The sequence below is a fragment of the Parambassis ranga genome, chromosome 2 (genome assembly GCF_900634625.1).
Source record: "Parambassis ranga chromosome 2, fParRan2.1, whole genome shotgun sequence".
NCBI lineage: Eukaryota > Metazoa > Chordata > Actinopteri > Ambassidae > Parambassis > Parambassis ranga.
In genome coordinates, this window is record NC_041023.1 from 38,214,997 (window position 1) to 38,241,226 (window position 26,230).

The following is a 26,230-nucleotide window of genomic DNA, read 5'->3' on the forward strand; positions in this document are numbered from 1 at the left end:
AAACACAGAACACTAACACCCTCAACACAGATACACAACAGTACCCCCCTGTTAACAGACGCCACCGGGCGTCTGGCCAGGTTTCCCAGGAAACCTGGTATAAAAGTCCTTTAATAAGTCATTATCCAATATAAGGCTGCGTGAAATCCAGGACCGCTCCTCGGGTCCATACCCCTCCCAGTCCACCAGATATTGAAACCTCTGCGGCACACGTCCAGCACCTCCTTCACTGAATAAGCTGGGTGTCCATCGACCAGTCTGGGGGGAGGAGGGGAGTCAGGAGGTGGGCACAAATCACTTGGGGTGTAAGGTTTCAGCAGGGAGACATGAAAAGTGGGATGAATGTGAAGGGAGGAGGGCAATCTGAGTCTCACCGAGGAGGGATTGATGATCTTTTCAATGGTGTAGGGTCCGATGTAGCGAGGGGCCAGCTTGCGGGAGGGGACTTGGAGGGGAAGGTCACGAGAGGACAGCCACACCTTCTGGCCCGGTTGATAGTTCGGTGCTGGCCTGCGTAGCTTATTGGCATCCCGCTGGGACCAGGCCGACGACCGGATGAGGGCAGCTCTAACCGTCCGCCAGACTCCGCGGCACCTGCGGAGGTGAGCGCGCACAGATGGAACAGCTACCTCGTTCTCTTGGCTGGGGAACAGGGGAGGTTGGAAGCCGTAGGCAGCCATGAACGGTGACATCCCTGTGGAGGAATTGGAGAGGGAATTGTGCGCATACTCCACCCACACTAATTGAGAGCTCCATGAAGACGGGTTACGGGTGGCCACACAGCGGAGGGCAGTCTACAGGCTCTGGTTAGTCCGTTCTGTCTGGTCGTTGGACTGGGGATGATAACCAGAGGTTAGACTGACTGATGCACCAAGAGATTTACAGAAGGCTGACCAAACCTGAGATGTGAACTGTGGGCCCCGGTCGGAAACGATGTCCAGGGGAAGTCCATGAAGCCGGAAAACATGTTCCGAGAGGAGGCTTGCCGTCTCCAAGGCAGAGGGTAACTTGGGGAGGGGAATGAAATGTACAGCCTTAGAAAAACGGTCGACCACAGTGAGGATTACGGTGTTACCTTGGGAAACCGGAAGTCCTGAAACAAAGTCCACCCCGATGTGGGACCAAGGTCGGTGAGGGATGGGGAGGGGTTGCAACAGGCCCGCTGGTTGCCGATGACTGGGCTTCCCATGGGCACAAACAGAGCAGGCGTTGACATATTCCCGAGTGTCATCAGACATGCGGGGCCACCAGAAACGTTGCTGAAGGAGGTAAAGCGTCCTGCGAATGCCAGGGTGGCAACTGACCTTGGAGGTGTGGGCCCATTGAAGCACAGCTGGTCGGAGATCGGTGGGAACAAAGAGCCGACCTTTGGGGCACTCAGCGGGGATTTCCACCTCCTTCAATGCCTCCTTCACCTTGGACTCCACACTCCATACAGCGGCTCCCACAATGCAGGAGGGGGCAATAACGGGAGAAGGTTCTGTGGGAGAAGAATCAGGGGAGAATTGCCTAGACAGGGCATCAGGTTTAGTGTTGCGAGAACCAGGACGATAGGTGAGGGTAAAATCAAAGCGACCAAGGAACAATGCCCACCTCGCCTGCCGTGGATTGAGTCTTTTGGCAAAACGGATGTACTCCAAGTTCTTGTGGTCGGTCCACACCAAAAATGGGACCTCAGCTCCCTCCAGCCAGTGCCGCCACTCCTGCAGTGCCATAACCACTGCCAACAGCACTGCCCACATCGTAGTTTCTCTCCGCTGGAGAGAGTCGACGAGAAAAAAAAGCACAGGGATGAACCTTATGGTCTGACGAACTGCGCTGGGAGAGCACGGCTCCCACCCCCACATCGGACGCATCCACCTCCACAATGAACTGGACTGAGGGGTCGGGGTGAATCAGGACAGGGGCTGTGGAGAACAAAGTCTTGAGGGTGTCGAAAGCGTGTTGGGCTTCCTGGTTCCAAACGAAGGGCTTGGCTGGGGAGGTGAGACAGGTGAGGGAGGAAGCCACCTTGCTGTAGTTCCTGATGAACCGCCTGTAGAAGTTGGCGAAACCTAAAAACTGCTGTAGTTTCCTGCGGGTCTGTGGAACGGGCCATTTGACAACTGCCTCGATCTTGGCCGGGTCGGGTTGCAGCTGTCCGGCAGCGATGATGAAACCCAGGAAGCTAATCTTAGACACATGAAAATCACACTTTTCTGCCTTGACAAAGAGCTGATTCTCTAGGAGGCGCCGCAGGACCTGCCGCACATGCTGGACGTGCTCTGACAGATTCTGGGAAAAAATGAGGATGTCATCCAGGTACACAAAAATATTATGATTCAACATGTCACGAAGGATATCATTAATCATGGCCTGAAAAATGGCTGGGGCGTTAGTTAGGCCAAACGGCATGACCAGGTACTCAAAATGTCCCAGGTGAATCTTAAAAGCCGTCTTCCACTCATCACCCTTCCTGATGCGGACCAGATGATATGCATTCCGGAGATCCAGTTTACTGAAGATGCTTGCACGGTGAAACGGTTCGAATGCTGGGTCAATGAGGGGGAGAGGATATTTATTCTTGACAGTGATCTGGTTCAAACCTCTATAGTCAATATACGGCCTCAGTGATTTATCCTTCTTCTCCACGAAGAAGAAACCAGCGCCAAGAGGAGAGGAAGAGGGTCGGATTAATCCTGCACTGAGGGACTCCTTGATATATTTCTCCATGGCGCCCCTCTCTGGCCGGGAGATGTTGTACAGCTTACTGCTGGGGAGGGACGCACGGGGAACGAGATCAATGGCACAATCATAGGGGCGGTGGGGGGGAAGAGACGCTGCCTTCTTCTTACAGAAAACCGGAGCCAGATCATGATACTGAGGAGGAACAGAGGACAGATCAGGACTGGGGGCTTCAGAGGGTGTCGAAGCTGGGGCAGAGGGTAAGGCGGAGTGAAGACAAACTGCAGAACAACGAGGGCTCCAACTGAGAATGAAACACGTGGGCCAGTCAATGTGTGGATTATGCAGCTTTAACCAAGGTAACCCTAGCACTAGAGGATGGGTAGGAGAAGAAATTACAAACAGAGACAGGGTCTCTCTATGATTCCCCGACAGAAGCAAAGTAACCGGAACAGTGCGATGGGAGACCGTGGCCATAACATGGCCATTCAAAGCATTAACCGACTTGGAAATATCTAATTTCTCCACTGAAAGTCCTAAGCTAGACACCAGCCCTTCATCCAAAAAGCTCTCATCAGCACCGGAATCAATCAAAACCGACAAGGGAAAATTCTGAGACGGAAAAAGGAGAACACCAGGTAGAGTCAATTGTGAACCTGACTGCACAGGAGAGGATAGGGAGGCTGTTCGGCTCACCAGAGCTCCCTCTACTGGTGGTGAGCCGGAGAGTTTGGGCACACGGATTTGAAATGGCCAGTGTTTCCACAATACAAACAGAGCTTCTCCTCGTAGCGACGGAGCTTCTCAGCCTGAGACAGCTTAGTTCTGCCCAACTGCATGGGCTCCTCCTCCGTAATTGCCGGAGAAACATGAGAGGTAGAAACCGGAACTATAGGGCCAGTTCGGGTAAATGGGCGATTGGCACCAACTCCCTGAGGAGTTCCTTTCTCTCGACCCCGTTCCCTAAGACGGTTATCCAACTTAATAGCGGTAGCAACCAACGCATCAAAGGAGGAGCTGTCGTCCCTGTGTGAGAGTTCATCCTTAATTTTATCCAAGAGCCCCTTATAAAAAATCCCCCGTAACGCTTGATCCTCCCACCCAGCCTCTGCAGCTAAAATGAGGAAGTCCACCGCAAACTCAGCCACTGATCTAGCCCCCTGGCGGATACTCAGCAAACGTCCCTCTGCCTCGCGACCCTGAACTGGGTAATCAAAAATCTTGCGCATCTCGGTGACAAATAAATCAAAAGAGTGTAACACAGGGGAATTCCCTTTCCACAAAGCCACTACCCAATCACTAGCCTTGCCCCTCAATAGGTTCACCATATAACAGATCTTAGCATTATCTGAGGTAAACTGAGCTGGCTGCTGACCAAACAGAATCGAGCATTGAAAAAGAAAGCGGTTACAAGTTCCTAGATCCCCTGAGTAGGGTTCAGGTGGGGGAACAGTTGGCTCACGTGATTGTGTAGATGCCGGGGCTGGAGGTGACGATGGACCAGGTGCCGGTGAGGCCCCCTCGGGGCCCAGCAGACGAGTAGTCAGATGAGTGAGTTGGGCCTGCATCCCAGTGACAGTGTGGGTTAGGCCGCGAATGCTTTCGGCCATTTCCTGAATCTGAGTCTCGTGCCTGCCGATGGTTATGCCCTGGGCACTCAGGGCCTTGGTTATTGGGTCAGTGTCCACTGGGTCCATAGCTGGCTGGATTGTACTGTAAGGCTTTCAGTGTAGGACCCAAAAGCAGGACATGAGAGGGTGGCGTTTTTACGGTGAGTTTAATATTTACAAGTGGTCACAGAATAGTGTATGAAGATGAGGTGGCGAGGCGCAGGTGACTGGCTGGAGGAGCACAATGAATCCAAAGGTTCGTACCTGAAACAGAGCAGAGAGCACCGTGAGTCTTTCTCAAAATCCTTTCTCAAAAATTCAACTGATCAGAGAATTCCTTTCTTAAGAACAGCGGCGAGAGTGTACCACGTAAGGAGACAATCCAGCGTCGAAGGTAAGTCGCGCCCCAACTTTAAAGGAGGACCGACAGGAAGTGAGGTGTCATAGATCCGCCTCCAGCCAAGCTCCACTGCGCTCCCACTATGGGGACCGAGCGCCCCCTACAGGAAAAAGGAACCACCAACATCCCAAAAACACAGAACACTAACACCCTCAACACAGATACACAACAAAAGTAACACTTTCACTAAGCAAGTGTGATGCTTTTGTAAGGTGAAAGTAGCATATTGTTACAACAAAATCAACATTTTCATACAGTGAAAGTGACACTTTGATAAGGTGAAAACAACATCTACATATAAAGAGAGTAACACTGTGATAAGGTGAAAACAACATCTACATATGAAGAGATTAACACTTTGAATAGGTGAAAACAACATCTACATATAAAGAGAGTAACTTTGATAAGGTGAAAACAACATCTACATATAAAGAGAGTAACACTTTGATAAGGTGAAAACATCTACATATGAAGAGAGTAACTTTGATACGGTGAAAACAACATCTACATATAAAGAGAGTAACACTTTGATAAGGTGAAAACAACATCTACATATGAAGAGAGTAACACTTTGATAAGGGTCTTGTAAGGTGAAAGTAACTTGGATATTGTGAAAATAGCACATTGGTAAGAAACAAACAGCGCTAGTTAAGCTAAGTGTTTCTTAAAATGTCATACTTTAAGATACATGACTGCATGAGAGGATGCAGGCTGTTGCTAGCTTAGCATACAGTCATGATGCTTGTCCCGTCAGTCAAAATGAATAAAAAGCGTCTCACCTTCAGATTTTGCCGGCTCGCTGTGACGTCGGACCGAGCTGCAACTGAAGCAGGAGACAGAGGGAGGTTAGTTTTCTGCACCAGCATCCTATTCACATTCAGAGCACAGAGCGAGCACTGCACTGAGCAGACAGCAGATTAGGTCCCATCACACACCTCATCATTCACCAACACACACACACTCACTCCTCTCCAGATTTTCATGCTAATTCACTCACTTTTTAAGCATTCTAAATCACTGATACACATCCTCTTGTGGCTTTGTTTAACACTACGCAAAAATGACGACACTTCCATTTCTCTTCATCACATCTAATAGAGAAAAAAAGCACTGCAGAGACAGAGGTCACCCTCATGGCCTGTGATCAATGACTCAGTCTATTAAGCTAAGGTGCTTTGATCAGTGATTCCTCCATGACACCATTATCATTGTAAACATTTAGTTAAGATTTAAACATGGCGCTCAGAAGAGGCCGTTCCGCCTTCAGGTGACACATTCATCTTTAGCAGGCGCGACTTATGTGCAGGGACAAGGAAGAAGCACTTGGATGCGCTTAGAGCGGAGGTCTATGAGGGGTGACACTTCTGGGGCCCGCTGCCAAGGGAAACTCAGTTATCTAGAAACGTCTGCTCCCCTCCCCCAATACACACACACTTCCAACCTTTCTTCTGGCCCCATGGGAGTGGAAGAGACTGGAGCGAAGTGGTGATGATGAAGCTATTGACAGAGAAGTGTATGTGCACTCTCTCAGGACATTTTGCAACAACGTGATCAATTTGTACTCACAGCTGCGTGTTTTTAAAGAGCTACTAAGAGTAATCAGTGAAATCTGGGACAACAGAATAGGTCAAGGATGCTAAAATGACAAATTTAAGATCTACATCTCAAACATTTTCTTCCATTTTCTGGGCTACAATGGTGACGGAGATGGGGATAAAGCATCCATCTGTATAAATGGGCGTATGAGTTGTTAACAACTTCACTTATGTTGTTTATTTCCCCCTCTAAACCTCTCACGTGGTTTCATGTCATTTATATTTTCAATGATCATTAACATATTAGCCAATAAACCAAGTTTTTTTGTGAGTTTGTTCCCTTAAATTTGAGTATAACACACATGTAATTATCAGATTCTACATGGACGACTGCCTGCTTTACTGTCGTACATGGCTGTGGTCCAGCCACAGACAATAATCAGCGATACAAACGTCCCTGATAAGCTACAATCAGGTATCAGCCAGATGACAGTAGTGTAATGGAACTCAACAGCACCGTTATCGTCACAGTCAGCTGCAGTCAGGGGGCCAAATGAGAATCGACCCTGCGCTCTCTGTGCGCTCTTTAAATCACCCACACTGTGCAGTTTTCACCTTCACAGGGAAAAGTGGATTCTTCTTTTCACTTGATACATAATAAAAACGCAGATTATTAAACTTCTTCAGAAGTTCTACGTAAGAGGAAATTACCACCCAACAACTGCACTGTCCCCCGAGCGAAGCAATAAAACAGACATAAATGTGCAAAGAAACAACATCTGTCAATGTCACTGCGCTGTTTCTGCTGCGTGATCTAAAAATCCAGCTCTTATTGTCCTCCTTCTGGCCATCACAAGATGTGTGTGCCTGCACCGCAGCAGGAGGATACAGTACTGTAGCTATTTTCATTTGGAACAAGCTTTAGAAAAAGCCCGGGGGGAAGCTATCCAAACCACCCGCCCCCCTCTCCTTCAACCCTTATGTCCGAACATCTAACTCATAGCTCACGTCCTGCTGCTGACTTGGCTGTTTTCCAGTGGGGTTGTGGCGTGCTTTTAGCCCCGCTAATGTTGCTACCTATGTAGGTTAAAGACCCCCTCGTGGTCGACAAACACGCCGGTGCCAGGGGAGACTTTTCAAGGTGAATGTGGCGTTCAATGACAAATAGCACGGAAACAACAATGTCAGAGACACATTTAAGCTGTGATTGATTTTCTTCTGACTGGCACAGGACAAAGGAAGTAATCACATGAAGAAATTTCTGCTTTAAATTCCCCCCCCCCCATCCTGGCTGCTGTGTTAGGTATTTGCAAACCCCTTAATTCCTAAATGTGCAAAGAAATCGATACGAAGCCTTTACTCAGTCTAATTATGCACATTTATCACCAATCACAGCCTTGGGTTTGAAATACAGACTGCAGAGGCCGTATCCTACTGTAAGGCAAAGTGACAATTCAGCGCAATCCAGTTCATCCGGAAAGAAAGACTCAGCAGTGTGATATCAGGATAGCAGGCAATTTGCAGTGCTGAGGATACAGATGAGAAGGAATAACCATAAAACCACAGGGAGAGGACATCAACTGTCTCCTGGATAACTGCACAACATGCCTGTAAGGAGAAGGCAGCATTTCTCCCTGACCTTCCATTAATGTAGCCAATCTTCACGACAAACAGTCCAAACCTGAAAAATAATTACAACATACTTTCAAGACTTGGTTGCATGGTGCATTCAAGGACCATTGGAAGGTCAAATGTTCTACCAGTCTTCACATTTGCAAAGCTTAGATTACTTCATCTTTAATTTTCTGCATTACAGACAGTTGCTTATAGCCATATTGTAACTGACCTCATGCAGAGGTGGATAAATACATTGAGCTGTCTGCTGCATGGCAATGGAATGAATGGACACACACTTAAAGCCTTTCACAGCAAAACGCTGTAATCCCAACAATTACTGAGCAGCAGGGAGATGCAGAGATCTGTCTGAACCAATGTGGAGTCGACTTAATGGGACTTAGAGGTGGAGATCGACTACATGAAGGCCACAGTCTGCATGATTTGTCACCGTGATGGAAATCAGAATAAATGTAGGATGAGAAACACTGAAGTCAGTCTGCCTCTTCTTCACAAAAATCTGAAAAAAAAGGCAAAACACTTCCTGCCTGTCAGGCAGTGGAGCAGCTCCCTTCCTTCTAAATCTCCTTATCTCAGCTTAGAGGCAGGGAGAAGAAAGGGAGGAACGGGGAAAGGACTGAGCGAAGCAGACAAAAACAGAGACAGAGAGGAGGAGGAGGGAGGTCACATCGCAGCTGAAACTGGAGGTGGATGAAGGCAGACAATTAAGGAAAATAAAGGAGAAATGCTGTTAAAGGTCCACTGAAAATGACAAAGACCTTTTTCCAGGACTTGTTATCATCCCAGGGGCAATGTTCCACTGTCAATTCATGCATTTAGCATGCACCTGAGACAACTACATCCAGACTAGGAACCACTTGGTTTACATTGTGGAGGAAACAACAGGTAATATTAAAAATCATCCACCAAATGTATGTGACAAAAGCAGCAAATCTGACAAAAATTACAAATTGCATAAGAAAAAAATGCAGAAAAAAAATCAAATTTAATAATAAGGAATTTGACCGACCAAGGACAGCTTCTGATCCACTACAATTTGGTATTTTCCAAATTAAAATGCCAAGCCAGAGGGCTCCCAATTCACTGCACAACAAGGTGACATGGACTACATCATTCATGCCTGACAACACGTTTATTATTCACCGGGCTTTTGGCCAATCAGCCTTCCCTTCAGTTCCAAACTGAGTGGCCAGGAGTACAAGGGTAAATGTGTTTTTATTTTGTGAGTCAGTCTGCACATATTAAAGCCAAACCCTGTCATGTGCAGAAAATGTTTGCAAGATCTGGATGCAAACAGCAAGAGAGACCTCGACTCTCCTTCAGAGCTGTGAGAGGCGGTGAGCAATGTGTCTCTCCTGAGGGAATTATGGGAAATGAACCATTCTAAAGGCCTAGTATATCCAATGGGACACAACTTCGGGCATCGCTGCCAAACTGTCACAACACTGGCAGGCCACAAAGCAATCGTCGCACAAACACACACTTGTGCTAATACAAACACATGCAGCACACTATTTGGACACATTTTCAGTACATGTAAACAGCTGACCGCAGTGATGGAGATGTTTGTGGCTCTTTCTCCTTGTGCTGGTGCATGGTTGCTATGGGAGATGTTTATGTAAGCCATGCTTAATCCTGTTAACTGTTACTGCTGCTGCTGTGCAGGCTTCAGCAATGCACTGCAAAAAATGGCAGTTTTAAGTGTTTTTTATGGAGAAAAATGAGTGAATGTAAGAAACAAATGCTGCTTTAAAAAAATTGATTTGGGGCAGATTTTGTTGCTTAGACTGCAAAAAAACATCATTTCTGTGTCAACATGAGGCAAATCCTACCACTCTCCACAATCTAAAGCATCACGGCCCATAAACCCCTCTTTCACTTATCTTCAACCTTCACCGCAGTCGTAAAATTTTTTTTAGATGATTATCTTCCAATAATAGAGGCGCTGTTTCACGCAGTCCTCTTGGTGCAGGAGAGGGAGAACCTAATTATCCCGATTAAAAGGCAGAGTGTATGAAGGAGTCATACAAAAGAGGATTAAGCAGACATGAAAGAGGAGAGAGTGGGAGAGGAACAGAGGAAAAATAGGCACACTGGGATGATGAGACGTTACATACATGCAGCCTCGCAATAGGGACATACGCATCCCTGTGCCCCCCCCCGGGTCTCTCTCTTTTTTGCTCCATTAGCTTTATTACAGTCTCTTGGCTGAGGAATCAGGCTGTTGTACAGTTACTTGATCATGAAGGTCAACAAAAGATCCAGTGAGGCTTTTGTGCGGTTCTGCAGTCAGTGAAAGGGTTTTCCCACAAGCTACCACTGACCTCCTAGAAGCACTTTAAACTTTATTTAGAGCAATTTAATATTGAATAATAAAATAAAATCATCTGGAAATTTAGTCTAAATTTGTGTATTTGTGCCTGTAACCTAATGTAGTTGCACAGGTCACTATAGTAACGACACAAATAGGGCCACCTGGGAATTCTTAATTCATGTTAAATCCAAATACGGGCAAAGACAATGGCTATTTATTCAAGTCATTTGGAGACAAGACTAACCTCAGAAACACTTTACATTGTGTACTGGCTTTTTAATGACATTTCTATTATAAAATGAAATATATTTAAATCAAGGAAAGACCAACCACAATAAATTTCACCTTTATTCATAACGACATGAGCAAATATCATCATTTCCTGCACACTCGTGACCATTTCCATTTCACAAATTCTACCATTTCACAAAGTATTTTGTGGAGATGAAGTTACAAGTATTTGTGCACTGAAACAGTATGGATGAGACCACACAGCCGTAGCGCAAGCTACAGACATTTGGCAAAAGGGCTTTAAGGCTCAGTTTTTGGCAGACGATCACTTTTTGGCACAACACCGGCTCACAGGTTCACAAAACTAGATCTGAGCGAGCCACAACATTTGTGAAACAATAAGACCAAACTATGTCTGCTAAAAACCAAACAGCACCTCATACCCATTGTCAAACATGGCAGTGGAGGACAGATGATACAGGCTTTTTTTTCTTTTTGCATCCACAGGACCTGGACACCTTGCAGTCATTAAGTGGACCATGAATTCCTCTGTATACCAGAGTATTCTAGAGACAAATGTGAGTCCATCTGTCTGACAGTTAAAGTTTGGTGGAAACTGGTTTATACAACAAGACATACAAGATAAAATGGCAGTCTGCAATATGAAGCTATAAATGCACATGACAGGGTGCATCCTGTATGTTAGCTGCACCAAAATAAGGAGGACAAAATCAGATGCCTTCAGCTCACGGGAGAATATCACCAGCCGTTTTCTCATTTGCTGTGCAAATGAAAACATGTATGCAGATGAGCAGTTTTTGTAGTGAACCGGGCCGCCATCAGCACAGCAGCTCAGCAACGGATAACATTTTCAATCGCAGCTCCACTCATCATTCTGTGTCCTTATATGTTAACCCCGCAGCGCAGCTTTCCTCCCTTTAAAGGTCGAAGTGCAGCCGTCTTTTGGCATCTGCCTGACGTCTGGTTTAGCTGCGATGCCAGGAGCCAGGGGCGCAGAACAAGGTTTCAAATCGTACGCCGGGCTCATTAAAGGAAAGACAAACTGGAGGCTGCTGTTTCTGTGCCAGTTCAGCAGCAGGAGCATCGGTGAGGTGGCAAACAGAAATGGAAGCTGTGCCACGAAGCAGTAGGAGTTTGGATCAAATAAAAACATGATTTTATTTTGATTTGCAGAAACCACATGACTTTGAATTAGATATGCATATAAAGTTCAACAATCTCTCCGCAATGGTTGTGGATATGGTAGTTTTTTTTTTTATCTGGCCACTTAAATTTAATTAAAATATGGGAAAATACATTTTCTGCTGTAAAATTGGATATTTTTATGTGGAAGTCTATCAGGATAGAAACAATTTTGGACCAACCACCAAGTGGCCATTTAAGGAACTGCAGATTTTCTTTCTTTCTTTCTTATGTTATTTTAATTTATTTATATATGTTTGATTGCTAAAACATTTTTTTAGCTTTACATATACATTTCTACTGCTGACAGTTTAATATGAATGACTATGGGACTCAATTTTGGAGCTACCCTTGAATGGTCATTTAAGGAACTGCAGTTTTGATCAGCTTTGTTCCTTTGAATTAAAAAATTTCTGCTGTTGACATTTTAACAAAACACCTGTGGGATTTAATTTTAGAGCCATCCCCAAGTGGCCACTGGATTAACTGCTGTAACTGTTTTAGGCACTGTCTTGAAAATTGAAACCTGTTTTATGTGTTTCCTTATAAGATATTTATAGCAGCGTGTTTTGTAATTTAATCAGTATATATGCTTTACTATGCATTATTGATGGCAGATAAATATTTATATGGTACAGTTTTGCTGTTTGAAGAAATAATGCAACTCATTCAGTTTGACCCACATACAGCAGCTGGAAACACAGTCTAACATTCACCCCTTCATGCACGGACACACAGGGCAGCAGTTTGACATTGAATAGTGTGTGATGTGAAGAGTGACCCGAGCGCATGGAGGGTAAACGGAGTGACTCCCCCGGGGGGGGGGGGGGGGGGGGGGGGGGGTGCCGTGTTCTCTGCAGCCCTCTTTTAGAGTTCAGACAAGTCCCATGATGCTGAGAGATTAATGAAGCTGTGCTGGTGCTGTGATCCTGACAGGACACACACCAAGGCACACACATACACACACACCCTTTCTGTGTGACACTCACAGATATGAGGATGGAGATTTGACAAACCAAACAGAGGAAGAAAGAGCCCTCTATCCTACAGTCCTGCAATGATACAAGCTGCACCAAAGCTCAGGAGGATGTCGCATTAACACAAACAGACTAATCTCACACCTGCAGTCAGGTCAGATGTCTTACATGCTGCAGCACTGCCCCTCTGTGGTCATATATGGGTCCTACAAGTCTCCAAACTGATCATTAATGCAAAAAAAAAAAAGCAAAGCCATGCCACGTGATTGGCTGATTAAGTTAAGCACCAAACACATTCTGCAGCTTTACATCACAATTTTAACAGATATCATGACATAATCCTAAACTCCTCTTAATCCTAAATTCTTAACTTTTGGATATAAATACAGCTTTGTAAGAAGATATTTTTGTGATTGATCTGTGATTGATAGATCTCCACTCAGAAACCTTACAGTGCTGAGATATATAGCACTGTAAGGTATAGACAGTGTACAACAATAGTAATTGTTTTCCAACCTATTCTTTCTTGTTCGTAAAAGCCTGTTGTCTTTGTTTACATATGTCAGAATCAGCATGTGCCAGAAAAGCAATTTTGTGATAATTGCACGGACACTAATTATATCTAGAGTAAAAACCAACCATTAAAATGGAGAGACGTATCACACATGCCACAAAGATTCAATGTAGAATTTGTTATTTTTAAGTGATTGCAGTCTTTCCTCAATTCATTTATGCTCTATGTAATTATTTTTTCGTTTTTTTTAATACAGTGTGATAGTATCATTCAGCTGCCTCTGCAGACAATAAGTTAGATATAATACAAGAGGGGGTGAATTTTAATGGGGGACCTGAAACAGCAAAATAAGCAATGGGATATATAACTTTTTCCAATGAATACATTAAATTGGGGATTACATTAAATTACTACAAATTAAATGTATTTTTGTAATATTTATATAAAATATATAGCTCATTTAGATTAAATGTACAATTCTGACTTTAAATTCTGATCATTTAGACTATTTTTTCCCCCAAATCCTAAATCTAAACTCAGATTTCTGATAAAGATTTTTTTTAATTTTGAGATTTAATTTGTTCTTGCAAAGAACTCCAATAAAGAAATCCAATAAATATGCTATTTAAAGTCAGCAAACAAGTTCAACAAATGAGACAAATAATAAATAAATAAATAAGGACTGTACAAATACAGAAGTTGTAACAGAAATGATTCAGCTTCAGAACACCATTAGATAAAGTCAAAATGACACAATAAAAACACATTCGTGTTGTTTTTTGTCGAGTTATTCTGAATTTGGAGAACAAACCTCCTCCTGAATGCTGCTCTCTTCAACACAAACATCATCCCTGCTCTCCTGAAACACCTCCATCTTTACCACTTCTTTAGCCCGTCTCCTCTGACTGGATGCAGAAAAGAGGAGATAACTGATTTGTGGATTCCTGGCGGCGAGGAAAGGATTGATACACAAGGGAATTATGATTATAAGAGGCACCACCATGGAGGTGGTCACGTTGCAGAGGGCTTCTCTCTTCACCATCATGGTAAAGATGATAAGAAATATGATTGATGACAGCTGGAGCAACAACAATAAAAAGTAGAGTCCTATGGTGCATCTGGCTCGGTGGTTGCTGGACTTCAAGATCGTGTTCACTGTGAGTGCAGCCCGATACACATACCCATAGCAGTAGCAAATGGTCAGTATGCAAAGACATATTACAGATGGGGGCCCAAACACCAGCAGGTCCTCCTTTGTGGTGAATGGGAGGTGCTCTTTAAGGGAGACGGCCTCACACACGAGACCAATAGTTGGCTGCTGGTAGTCAAACTCCATCTGGCTGAGCACCAACCCGGCATAAGTGCTCATGGCCCCGCTCAGCAGCCAAGTCACACTGACGCTCACGTAGATGTTGTGATTATTGATCAATCTAAGGTAGTGAATGCCATGGCAGATAAAAATGTAGCGTTCTACAGCCATCAAAGCCGAAGTCATCTGGGATGCAAGGAAAAAGGAGCAGAGGATGCAGAACTGTGTGATGCACCAGCATCCGTAGATCTGAGTATTCTTCTGGACCAGAGAGGACAAAGCAACCGCAGTGGTGAAGGAGGTCATCCCAATACTGCAAGCTGACAAGTTTCTGATCAGGTGGTACTGCGGCTGCCAGAGCAGGAGCTTGTACCACAACGTCAGGATAAAAAGAAATCCATTTGCAGAGAATGAAAAGAGAGCAGCGCCTAGGAATAGCAAGAAAAACACCAGGAAAGTTGTGTCTGAGAAGGGATAGTTCAGGTAGGACAGGTGTCAGGTTGAGTCGGCATGGCCAGAAACCAGAGAGTGCTGGTGGAGCAGTTCAGAGATGTTCTGTGTGATGACAGCATGTGTGTGATGTTGACCTGAAGGTGGAAAAAGACAGTGTGATAAGAGGAGGAGCAAAGAAAACCAGCACAGAATTACGTGTAGAGACCTTTTAACCTTAAGAATCTTAATTAATCTCAAGTTGAGCTGAAAAGACTCTTCATTGTGGAAATTACCCTTTTCAGTACCCTGGCAACAGCAAGTTGAATAAAACTGAAATAAAAATTACCAAAATGCCCAGGTCCATATTTACATCCACACATTAGTACACAACATCAATGAAATGATTACCCCGTGCCCTGCTTTAATGACGCACTGCTCCCTTAGATGACCTCTCCATGATATGTTATGATTAAGAAAATACCTACCTTGCCCAATAATTGTTCAGTGACATGCAAAAGCAAATCAACCAAAAATAAAAATAAATGACATTTGAAAGGGCTGTATTTTGCAAATGGTTACACATACGGAACTAAAACTCTTGAAAAGTTTCTGAGGGGGTCATGATAGCTATGGATGATTTCATGTGTTACATGTGTTTGGTGTTGCTGTGATGGTTCAAGCACTTTAGTAAAAGTTAACTCCACAATCCTCTAAATTTGATGTTAGCATAGCTTCCTCTGCTCACTCTCCATCTGCCTCTCCCTGTGTTTTCAGACTATACAGATCAAGTCAGTACAGTGGGTGAATTCAACATTGATATGGACATCGAACCTTTTCATTCACTCTTCGATAGGTTTTCCTCAGAAGGTTAAGTAACCAACACACTGTCAACATCACACCATCGATCTGGTTCTCACCTATGGCCTAGAAACTGAGATCCTTTTAGTTGTCCCTCAAAACCCTTTCCTTTCAGAACATTTTGAACTAAGTCTAACAGACCTAACAGTACATAACAAAAAAGTTTACTATAAACTATAAAAAGGCAAAACAAGAACAACCTGCACTTTCTCTTTAACACTGTAGCCAGGTCAATGAAATCAATATTAGAGATGAAAATCAATCAAGATCTTAATATACTGCCATCTTTAGAAACCTCTTTTAGTCCTAATCCCACCTCTGGACAGCTTCTTGCCCCTAGACCTCCCTGAGCTGACCTCCAGTATTGTTTCCTAAACTCCTCAAGGAAGTAGTTCCTCTGATTGGAGATTCAAATGATCTTAGATCAGATCAACAGGTTATGTAGAGCCCACCACAGCACAGAAACAGTACTGGTTAAAGTTACTAATGACCTCCGTGGACATGTTGTTCTACTGGACCTCAGTGCTGCCTTTGACACTGAAGATCACTGCAATTTATTACACAGATTAGAACATGAGATTAGGGGTACAGGGACATTACCCTCATTTGGGTCTCTCTCTCTCTCTCTCTCTCTCTCCCTCTCTGTATCTTTCTGCAGGTCTCTCTCCCTCCATCAACATGCTGGACTGCATCCAGCCTCTGACAAATCCAGTGTCTACTGTCAACACCTGCCTATGTCATTCTATGTGGTGCTGGTATATTTAACTTAAAAAAAACATATAAGCTTAAAAACAAACAAATAAATACAATACTAATAAAAATAAAATAATACATAGTTTTTCAGCACTACAATTACCGTTCTCTGTAATGTATGTCTCTCTCTCTCTCTATTTCATCCTCTCTGTCCTGCCTAGATATCTCCAAAGCACCTAGAGACAATGTTGATTGTAAAAGGTGCTATATAAATAAAACTGAATTGAATTGAAAATTGAATTATAAAAGCACAGCGCAACAAGACACCTTCAGTCTCCATCCCCTGTCAGTGTGATACCAACAGGACCCATATACATACACACTAATCTCACACCTGCAGTCAGGTCAGATGTGTTACATGCTGCAACAGAGCCCCTCTGTCCACATACTGTACACTCACTGCGTGCCTTTTCATTTACAAATGAGGTGCTGCCATGTGATTGGTTGATTACCTAATAAACACCTAATAAATTCATGCTGGTGAGATTAGTCTGCACCAACATTAAAAACACCTAAAATAATTTAAAATCATGTTTTATGGTTAGCATTTTTTAAGTTATCAAGCAGAACCATACAAACAGGCTGCTGGCTTTCTGAAATTAATTCTATAGGTATTAGTATATATAACTTTGGGGCCTTAGAGAAGCATTCAGCTGCATAAAAATTAGGGATGTCCCGATCAGGTTTTTTTGCCTTTGAGTCCGAGTCATTTGATTTTGAGTATCTGCCGATACCGAGTCCCGATCCGATACTTTCAAGATTCTCTATAAAGACACGCAGCAGCTCATCGAGACCTCGCACCAAAAGCAACTGTCATACCTAGGCCTGTCATGATAACAGATTTTGCTGGGTGATTAATTGCCAAGAGAAATTATTGCGATATTCGATAATATTGTCGTTTTGAGACTATGTTCAACTAATATAATGATAACGACATACAATGCAAGTACACCCTTTCAAAGATCAATAAACTTTCATTTCTAAAGAACATTTAACACTGGAAAGGCCCTCAATCATCAACATTATTGTTATTATTAATGATATTAATATTAATGTTAGTATTATTATTATTATGAGTAGTGGTAGGCCTATTACCATAGCTTATCTAAGCATAGTCAATGGAGTTAAGTCAAACCAACTAGCACGTCATGAGCAACAGAGCCAAACAACACGCACTCTCTGGGAGTGGGCTCACCTGTATGCACATGTGCTTGTGTGCGCACGCGTTTGCGTTTGCATGTGTGTATGCGCATCAGGCCGCTGCAGTGAATTTTACAAACGCCACCATGTAGACAGAAACACATAGAAACTGATAGCAGAGATGGCACAAGAGGACTGGGCAAGAGAACTAGAATGGGTGGCGCTGCAGCGAGTGTCGCCAGTGAGAAGGCAGAGAACTTCACTCGTACAACGCGGACTCTCTCTGATAGCAGGTTCAATACACGAGCATGTTTAGTGCTGTGGTGAATTGTGGCAAAGTGTTGAAACGGTGTTGAGCAGTTTCACAGCTCTCTGTGTTGCTGTAACGTCCAAGCCCTGCAGCGCTGTGACGCACCGTGGCGACGCAGACAGCGAGCTGACCGTGGTCTGCTCAGAACATCCCGTAAACGTTACACAATGAGTTAAAAAAATAAAAACTACCTGTTGATTTGACACATTTTAAGACAGAAGCCGCGGGCCATATAAAGTCCGACGGCCTTTATACGCTACGACGCACCGGAGTGACGCCTTTTGTCATCCAGTCTCTTTGGCAGCGAGAGGGAGAGAGAGAGAGAAAGAGAGGAAAACAAACCAGCATACAAATGTAATTTATCGCGGCCGAAAAACTTAACTTATCGTGCAATTAATTGATTTATTGTTTATCGCGACAGGCCTAGTCATACCCCTACGCTACAGGACACAGAGCCACCCTGCACAGAAGGCGTTAACTTTGAGAGCCCTAATAAATATATATCCGAGTCCTGATCGGGAGGTAACATCCGATTCCGATCGAGTCTGAAATCACGTAATCGGGCCCGATTTCCGATTACGTGATCGGATCGGGACATCCCTAATAAAAAATGGCTATAAAGTAGAATGATAGTCACAAAATCTATCAAATTTACAAAAAAAAAACCTTACCTATAAAAGCCTGTTATGCTCATCCAGCTTGATTCCTTCCATTACATAGGTCAGCTCTATCACATACTGAAAAAGAAAATGTGAATTTTACAGATTCTGATATTATATTTGTAATAAAAACAGCCAATCATAAGCTCTGAATTATGCCTTTCATTTAAAGTGCAGCTATGATGGAGTCTTTCTCAAAAGGCTGGCGATCCGCACATTATTATTATTAACACTGTACCATTTATTAAAAATGAATAACTAGCCCTAAAAGCAGTTGTTCACATTATATGTGCTCTTCTGTTGCAATTTTGTCAAGTACTGTACCTCCAGCATGCATTGTAACCACGATTCATGTTCATGAAGTCACAGGGGTGAAGCAAGGCCACTAGACTGGAGTGTTCTTGAAGACGTTTTGTTCAAAGTTTGCTCCTCCAAGCAGCTTCATCCGTTCCACCCTAGTTATGTTTCTATCAACTATGGCACAAATAATCTTTTTCATTATAATGAGAAATAAACTTAAAAGGTTTTTATTTAAGAACTTGCCAGTGAAGGGTGAATAAAGAGAGAGAGTTAATGGTGTTAATTATCTGAACACTCACACGTGTCTGCAGGTCTTGTGGGGACCCGTAGTGGATAGCCGGCACCTGTTGTACAACCCTGCAGAGGAGAACAAAGGCCACCACTAAAAACATAATGTTTAAATCACACACACAGAAGCAGCCTCCACTTTAAACAGCGCATGAAATTTATTTGAGTTAAATAAAAGTCTGATACATTTCACAGCCTACATAGTAAGCAAAACAAAGTCTTTGTGCAGAACTACACCACAGGGTAGTTCGAGACAAGCCTGGGAGGGGGACACAGGATGGAAGAGGATGTCCTCATGCTGATTCCTTCCACATCTTAAAAATTCACCATGTGACCATGCTTTGACGGCAAATAACAGCTCAAGTTCCATGTAAATAAAGACATTTGAGTGATGTATGGTAACCTTCTGGTCTTTTTTCACATAAAAATGGATGACTACGACAGCACGGCCTTGGATTTCCTGACGCCGATTAGGTTGTCGGCGCTGATGGACCTCCTCATGTTGGATTTGCTCAGGTCCTTGTACTTGTCCTCACACAGCCTGGAGATGGCCTGGAGAGAGAAAACAGACAACTTTCACCTCTGATCACTGATTGCTAGCAGATGCATACATGAAGGCCTGGATGTGGACTCGCCTCCAGTTTCTGGGCCCGCTTGTTGCTAAGTGGCTCCAGGGGGAAGCTGAGGTTGTTGTCGTCGGCCAGAGAGCGCAGGTCGAAGTAATACTTGGCGTAGACACTGGCTGGGACGTTGATGTTGAACTGGAGCAGCTCCAGGAAGTGACGCTCCATCTCATTCCTGAAAAAACAACAAGTTACAGAACTGTTGTTTTTTTTTCATTGAGCAACCGAGCCTTGATACTCACATGTCCTCCACGGTGATGTCTTTGAGGATCTGGCAGTAGTCGACATTCCACACGGCCTGGTCATCCCACACCTTGGAGGCCAGCAAGATGGCGCCAAGGACGATGCGCTTCCAGTTGCAAGGACAGATGTCCATCTCGGCGTATGTCAGCAGCCTCTCCAGGTACACCTAAGGCAGGATATAAAATAGTTACCCAAATAGAGATAAAACGTCTCTCATCATTGTTCGTACTCACCAGAGTGACAATAGCGCACTCTGCAGTGAGCTGTGCAGAGCTGAAGAGCGTTCGGATGAAGCGGTAGATAAGTTTGTGCTCAGGGTCGACTACTGCATAATCATCTGGAACCTTCTCACGCTGTTGGGCAAATTTGGCAATTATTTGTCCATCAGCGTATAAAAATGTTGTAGCATCATTCACACAACACAACTCACCGTTAGAGGGTGCTTCTTTTCATCGAATATATCCAGCGAGCGGTTTGAATCCCTGCAAGTGCGACAAGAGTATGATTATCTCTGTTTTTCAATGAAAAACTTGACATCTGAGGAGAAGAAAAGATGCTCCTACCTATTTTTAATGTGATAGTATATGGCCAATGCAACACTGCAATACACAGAAACACAAACCTTACTTTAGAATTCGCACATATTCAGATAACAGTGTCGTCACTTACCATTTGATGGTGCTCTTCAAGTTGGGTTGACTGACTGTGCTATCGTCGATGAATATCGTTGAGCAGGAGCTGTACTTTTTTGTCAGGAGCCCTGGAGATGTCTGATAGAGACATTTAACCCTTACATAGTGTTTATAGTTTATGCTTTTATAGTATGTGTCTACCAGAATTGAACTACAGATCTATTCAGAATGTCTAAACAGCATATGTCACAAATAAATGTCTAATTAATCCTTGCAGGGAGAGTGTATTATGTCCTGTTATACATAAGACATTCAAACATGAAAACCATAATGATTTAAATGTACTTTAGTGAATTTGAAAATAGCATGAACATTCTGGAACTGTTGGAATTTATAATATAATATAACCAAGCTTAACTTCTGCAAACATTGGCTGCATATAAAGCAGTGTTAGGAAACTTTACGTATGTGAAACCTGAACATGTTTTTACATTTCCTACAGTTGTCCCTGTCTGCAGTCCTACTTTACATGGCAGAAGTTGCCATCTCCTTCTCTTCTGTCCCCTTGTGGGTCATGATGTCACCCCCCCCCCACTCTGCCCCTTCATGCATGCATGTCTCTGCAGGAACCTGGGAGAACGTGGTGTGGGCACAGACAGTTCTCGTGACAGTGTCAAGGTAACACTTAAACTCTTGGTACCACTGTCTCATTAAAAATAAACACATACACATCCTGTGCAGTTTCACAGTTTCAAGATAAAAAACACCACTGACACACAATGGTAGGTCTAAAATCCATCTAAAGACATACGGGTCAAATTTGACCCGAAACAGCTTCAGTGTGCTAACCTTTGTAGCACCTTACATTTTTGTGTATTTAAATTATGATATGATATTTTGACTGCTGTCAAATGTCAAATTGGGTCAAAATTTGACCCAAACAGTGTGTGGATATGTTTTGAGACTTACATGATTCATGTAGTTGCTTTTCCTTTTCTCTCGCACTGCAATAATAAGAAATAACACTTATTTATATTATATATATTATTATATTTTTATATCACTGAGATTATGATTTGTAAAATAAAGTGGAAAAACATCCTCCACAGGACTGACCATCTGTCTGAGACTTGTTCAGGAAGAGGGTGCTGGCTCTGGGATGATCTGATGGGTTGGCCTCCTGGGCCAATTCTGTAGGATAAGAGAATGACACATTATTACTCTGAATACAAATGCTACAGCAGTCCAACTCGTCATGTCTCACCATCGGGGAGCTCCCTGTCACTGATGTGCTGCAGGTACGTCCCTGTGTCTTCGCTCACATCCTCCGTGGTGGTGATGGGACACTCCTCCAGCTCCACCTCCCTCCTGTGGATCTTGGGACTCTCTCCAGGAGAGATGCAGCAGGACACCGACCCTCCCATAGCTGACCTACAGCAGCCCTGCTGCTGTTTCCCATACAACTAGTCTGACAACACTGCTGCTGGGCTGCAGGGGGTGCAGGATTCTGCAACTATTGAAGAATTTTAAACTAGTTTCACTCTAATTTGGGGGGACCAGATTAGAAATAAATCTCGATGTACAGATTTTTGTTTAGATTATTATGGACAAGAGATAAGCAGAGTGGGATCCATGTAGTGACAGCCATGTCTGCGGTGTGTGCAGGACATATTCAGGGCGGGTGCGCAGAGAACAATGGCATGCGTGAACACTCTTGCACCGTCTGGCAATAATAATAATAAACGTGAAGTCATTTCACGGAGTAGAGCCTAATGTCACAAGCTCCTCTATCTCCCTCCATGGCTAGCCGGCTAACGCTAGCACCTCATTTCATCCTCGGTTTCTTCAGCAGCAATACATTTTCGATGCCATAAATTGAAAACAATGTTTCTACACGACAAAAAGACAAATGCACCCACTCCAGAAGTAGCTTAGGTAGCGCAGGAAACGGAAGGGAAGCGGGTGTTAGCCAGTGTTAGCTCTCATGTCGTCGCAGTAGCTGGAGATGCGTCCTGGATGTCAAAGACAACGTAAGTTCAGAGCACACTTCCGGTTGCTGCTTTTCAAACTAAAAGAAATTGGTGTTGTAGTGCACTTGAAGTAGAGCCGTCAAAGCGTATTACTGCAACATGTTACATGATTTTGAGTTAGTGTATTAAAGATGTGCCTGTGTAGCGCTACACAGTAACGTAAAGTAGATGAAATTGATAAAAAAATATGCCCGTGCTTTTATTTTAAGGCTTGGACCGCAAACAAACCGGAAACTAGGTCGGTCCTTGCGTGTTACCAGCTTTGCAGACCTGTCAGCTTCATCTGCAGACCACGCCCCCACCGCTACAAAGCCGTTGAGAAAAACCCTGTCAGACACGCCCCTTGCAAAAACAAGCGTTCCCATTAGTTACCTTCAGAGAAGACGCCAAATGATTGGCTAAAAGTGTATCATTGATAATCCTCATGTACGGCTTATTTATATAAGGTGCATTTACCTATTTTTTGAATAAAACAACAAAAATGACATCAGGAAAGTGTTTTCCTCCTCTTACCACAAGGAGGCAGGCTTTCTTGAATTTGCTCATTAACAACACAAACAATACAGAACATGTTAAATGTTTATAGAATTAAATTTAAGATCCCTTGTGCTGTGTGGGTAATGAAAGATCAAAGATCAACAGATGGGATGTACGTTGGAAAAGTTTATTTTGATATGAACAGAGTGAAAATAAATAAAACTTTCCAGGGGGGAGAAGGAGGGAGCGGGGAACATATGGCGGTCTATCCACGACCATTCTCCAGCACCTTTGGCATTTTGCTGGGCCAGTGGTGGCATGACTGAATGAGGTGGCGGTGGGAAGGGAGGGATCTACCCTCACTTGATGAGTGGTCACCCCTTCTCCCCCGTTCCTCACCCCATGAGGCTAAAAGCAGTGGAGACGCGCCCCGGTGTGTTGGGTGGGGTGGAGGGGGTGGGTTAAGGGGATAGAGGCCGAGTGATGGAGTCGGTGGGAGGGGGATTTAGGGGTCTACAACAGAGAGGGAGGTGATGGAAAGGAAAACAAAATAAACAAGATGGGTTTGCTTCAACATCCCTTGTACATAGTCCTTGTCTTTCCTTGTTGGTCTTTGAAACAGTGTGGATGTCCTGAACACCGTCTGGCTGTCTGTAGGCGAGCTACAGTTTCCTCAGCACTTCTGCTGCCGGCCTCTTACACAGACATGATGTGCTTGACGAAAGCTGGAGGAAGAAAATTCAATCAGAAACAAGAAGAAGCAAAAGAAAGAAGAAGAAGAAGAAGTAGAAATCTTACCCTCATAGTGCACACTGCCGTTCTCGTCCTCCTGGCCGGCCATGAGGGCATCAATCTCAGGCTCGCTCATCTTCTCTCCTGTGGGGGGCGCACAAGTATCCATGTCAGAGGGATCTCTGTTTTCACACTGCTAAGCTAAAGCTATAATTTGCGTGCGTCTATATATGGCCTCTCACCCAGGGTGGACAGCACGATGCGCAGCTCAGCGCCCATGACTGTGCCGTTGCCCTCCTTGTCGAAGACGCGCAGACCCTCAACGTAGTCGTCAACGGTTCCCTTGGGGAGGGAGTCGACCTCCTTCAGCATGGGCAGGAAAGCTTCGAAGTTAAGCCTCTTGTTGGCCATGTCTGTCGAGATCACACAAATGTTTGACACCCTCCATCTCAGTGACGTGTAGTGCTTTTGTTTTTTGGTTTTCGTTGTGTCTTACCATCAGCACTTGGGTTGCCCAGAATCTTTGTAACGTCCTTGTTGGTGGGGTTCTGGCCCAGAGCGCGCATGATGTCAGCAACCTGGTTGAAGGCCACCTGGCTGTCACCAATTCTGTCAAAGAGACCAAAAGCCTCCTTGAAGTCTGGAGACAAAGGAGAGAGAAGTCATAAGAGACATTGTGGACGCTGTTCTATCCACGTTCTTTTGTCATTGTTCTCGTCTAATTGAGGGTAACAGCTGAACAAATGTTGGCTATTTCTGATGAATCCAAACAGCCAGTGACCTTTTTGACAGATTAATGCTCACACATGGCTTCTGAACCCCCCACCACCCCCCTTTAAATTCCTGCCTGTACACCCTGACACCAGTGTAATCAATACTTTGGAGTAGAATGTGAAGGAGCAGCGCTTTTTTTTTTTTTTAGGATGGTGTTTGGAGGCTGTGTAAGGTGACGCCTCCTGACCTGCAGGATTAATTAACCCCACCTCCCCTCCCTGCTGCAAGACAAGGCTGAGAATATCTGAAATTCTCTGCAACAACTGGTCGAGCAAAAAGGGGAGGGAGTCTGAATTTAGTGCGACTTACCCTCAATCTGGTCCGCTGAGAACTCAGCAGCCGCTGGTGCCGCCTCAGTCTGTCACACAGACAAACACACACAAAGAAACACAGATATTTATGTGAGAAAATCCAGCAGCAAATGTGGATTTTTCTTTTTAATTTTAAAGTTCCTCTTCAGGAAATAAAATCCAAGTGTTTGGAAAACAAAAAATCCACAGGTCCAAAACACAACTCTGTACACACCATTTTTGGAGAGAAAGAGCTGCAGGAGCGGAAAGAAAGGAGTTGAGAAGCTGAAGTCCCAAGACAGAGTGGTCCTGAGCCATGGTCAAAGCCCCCTCTTATTTATCCCGGGCATGTGATGTCACGTATGCTAATGAGGAGGATCAAATGACACGTTGGAACATCTTTAACTTTCTTAGGGCAAATGGAAAGGAGAGCTGCATGCCCCACAGAGACTTTAGAAGGGGACAAGGCTATTTTTGGAGCGTCAAGGTTCTTTGTCGCAACATTTTCTCAACTGTTTTGCCAGCTTATTCACCCACACAGAGAGAAATATTTGTCCTGTGGTGTAAAAGGTGTTGGTCTTTCTTGAAGAGAAAGTGTGCAGCTGATGCAGAGATAAATTGCCGAAAAGTCAGCGACCTGGTGGCACACTTCTCCACAGAGGACCACGGAGATCATTTACAGGGAGGTATTTTTAAACAGGCAGACTTCTCCTCCTCCTCCTCTTATGGTTAAATAACAGCAAGGAGATTGTCATAGATCTCAGACAATAACAAGCAGCAGAGTGAAGAAATTGATGTCAAGATAGTGAACTCCAACATAAACCGTTATTTACATTTTAATGCCAAATAATATTATGTTGCCTAAATAATACTTTAAATATCATGATTTTAGAATTTTGCGCAACAATTTTATTAAATGTGAGCTGATTTTTTTCCTTTAATTTTCAGAAGAACTGCAGTTTAAAGCCATGAAATTTGACATCAACATAGTCAACATCATCATAAACAGTAATTATTAAAATTCTAACATCACCCATGAATTCACTCTTTAAATGACTATTTAAATGTGACGATTTTAAGAATTTGAGTTTGATTTTCCCTGAACTTCTAATGAACTTTGAGGTTTAAAGCAAAAAACGTTAACAACATAAAAGCCAGCATCATTATAAACTAAAGCCATGACAGTTGACATGATGACTTTGAGGTTGTGAATTAGTTTCATCTCCAATAAGAGCTCTCCATGGTACTGATGGCTATATGAAAACCCACTTTGCTCTGTTGGTGCCAGATATCACAG

General features: G+C 43.9%; 2 protein-coding genes across 5 annotated transcripts; both read right to left on the reverse strand.

Annotated features, from left to right (window-relative positions):
* Positions 1–5,418: 5,418 nt before the first annotated feature.
* On the reverse strand, positions 5,419–22,640 carry LOC114432635 (cyclin-Y-like protein 1). 4 transcript variants are annotated; one of them, XR_003670293.1, is made up of 14 exons: positions 21,895–22,640; positions 21,747–21,821; positions 21,600–21,634; positions 20,668–20,768; positions 20,562–20,597; positions 20,429–20,480; positions 20,232–20,351; positions 19,998–20,164; positions 19,768–19,930; positions 19,536–19,684; positions 19,144–19,201; positions 18,869–19,018; positions 18,557–18,622; positions 5,419–5,497 (listed from the first exon to the last, which is right to left on the reverse strand). XR_003670293.1 is itself a non-coding variant. In XM_028400773.1 (11 exons), the coding sequence occupies exons 2-11, from the start codon at positions 22,052–22,054 to the stop codon at positions 19,568–19,570; spliced, it is 1,026 nt and encodes a 341-aa protein (XP_028256574.1). In that variant the 5' UTR covers positions 22,055–22,143; positions 22,550–22,638; the 3' UTR covers positions 19,290–19,567. The 4 variants fall into 4 exon arrangements, 2 of the variants coding, with proteins under 2 accessions (XP_028256574.1, XP_028256573.1); XR_003670292.1 differs by lacking the exon at positions 5,419–5,497 and adding an exon at positions 14,778–14,979; XM_028400773.1 differs by lacking the exons at positions 5,419–5,497; positions 18,557–18,622; positions 18,869–19,018; positions 19,144–19,201 and having other exon boundaries at positions 19,290–19,684; positions 21,895–22,143; positions 22,550–22,638.
* A 663-nt stretch (positions 22,641–23,303) lies between these two features.
* mylz3 (myosin, light polypeptide 3, skeletal muscle) lies at positions 23,304–25,280 on the reverse strand. Its single transcript, XM_028430243.1, has 6 exons — positions 25,169–25,280; positions 24,953–25,001; positions 24,366–24,509; positions 24,112–24,282; positions 23,936–24,013; positions 23,304–23,862 (listed from the first exon to the last, which is right to left on the reverse strand). Exons 1-6 carry the CDS (start codon positions 25,169–25,171, stop codon positions 23,834–23,836), a joined length of 474 nt encoding a protein of 157 aa, XP_028286044.1. The 5' UTR covers positions 25,172–25,280; the 3' UTR covers positions 23,304–23,833.
* Between the last annotated feature and the right edge of the window lie 950 nt (positions 25,281–26,230).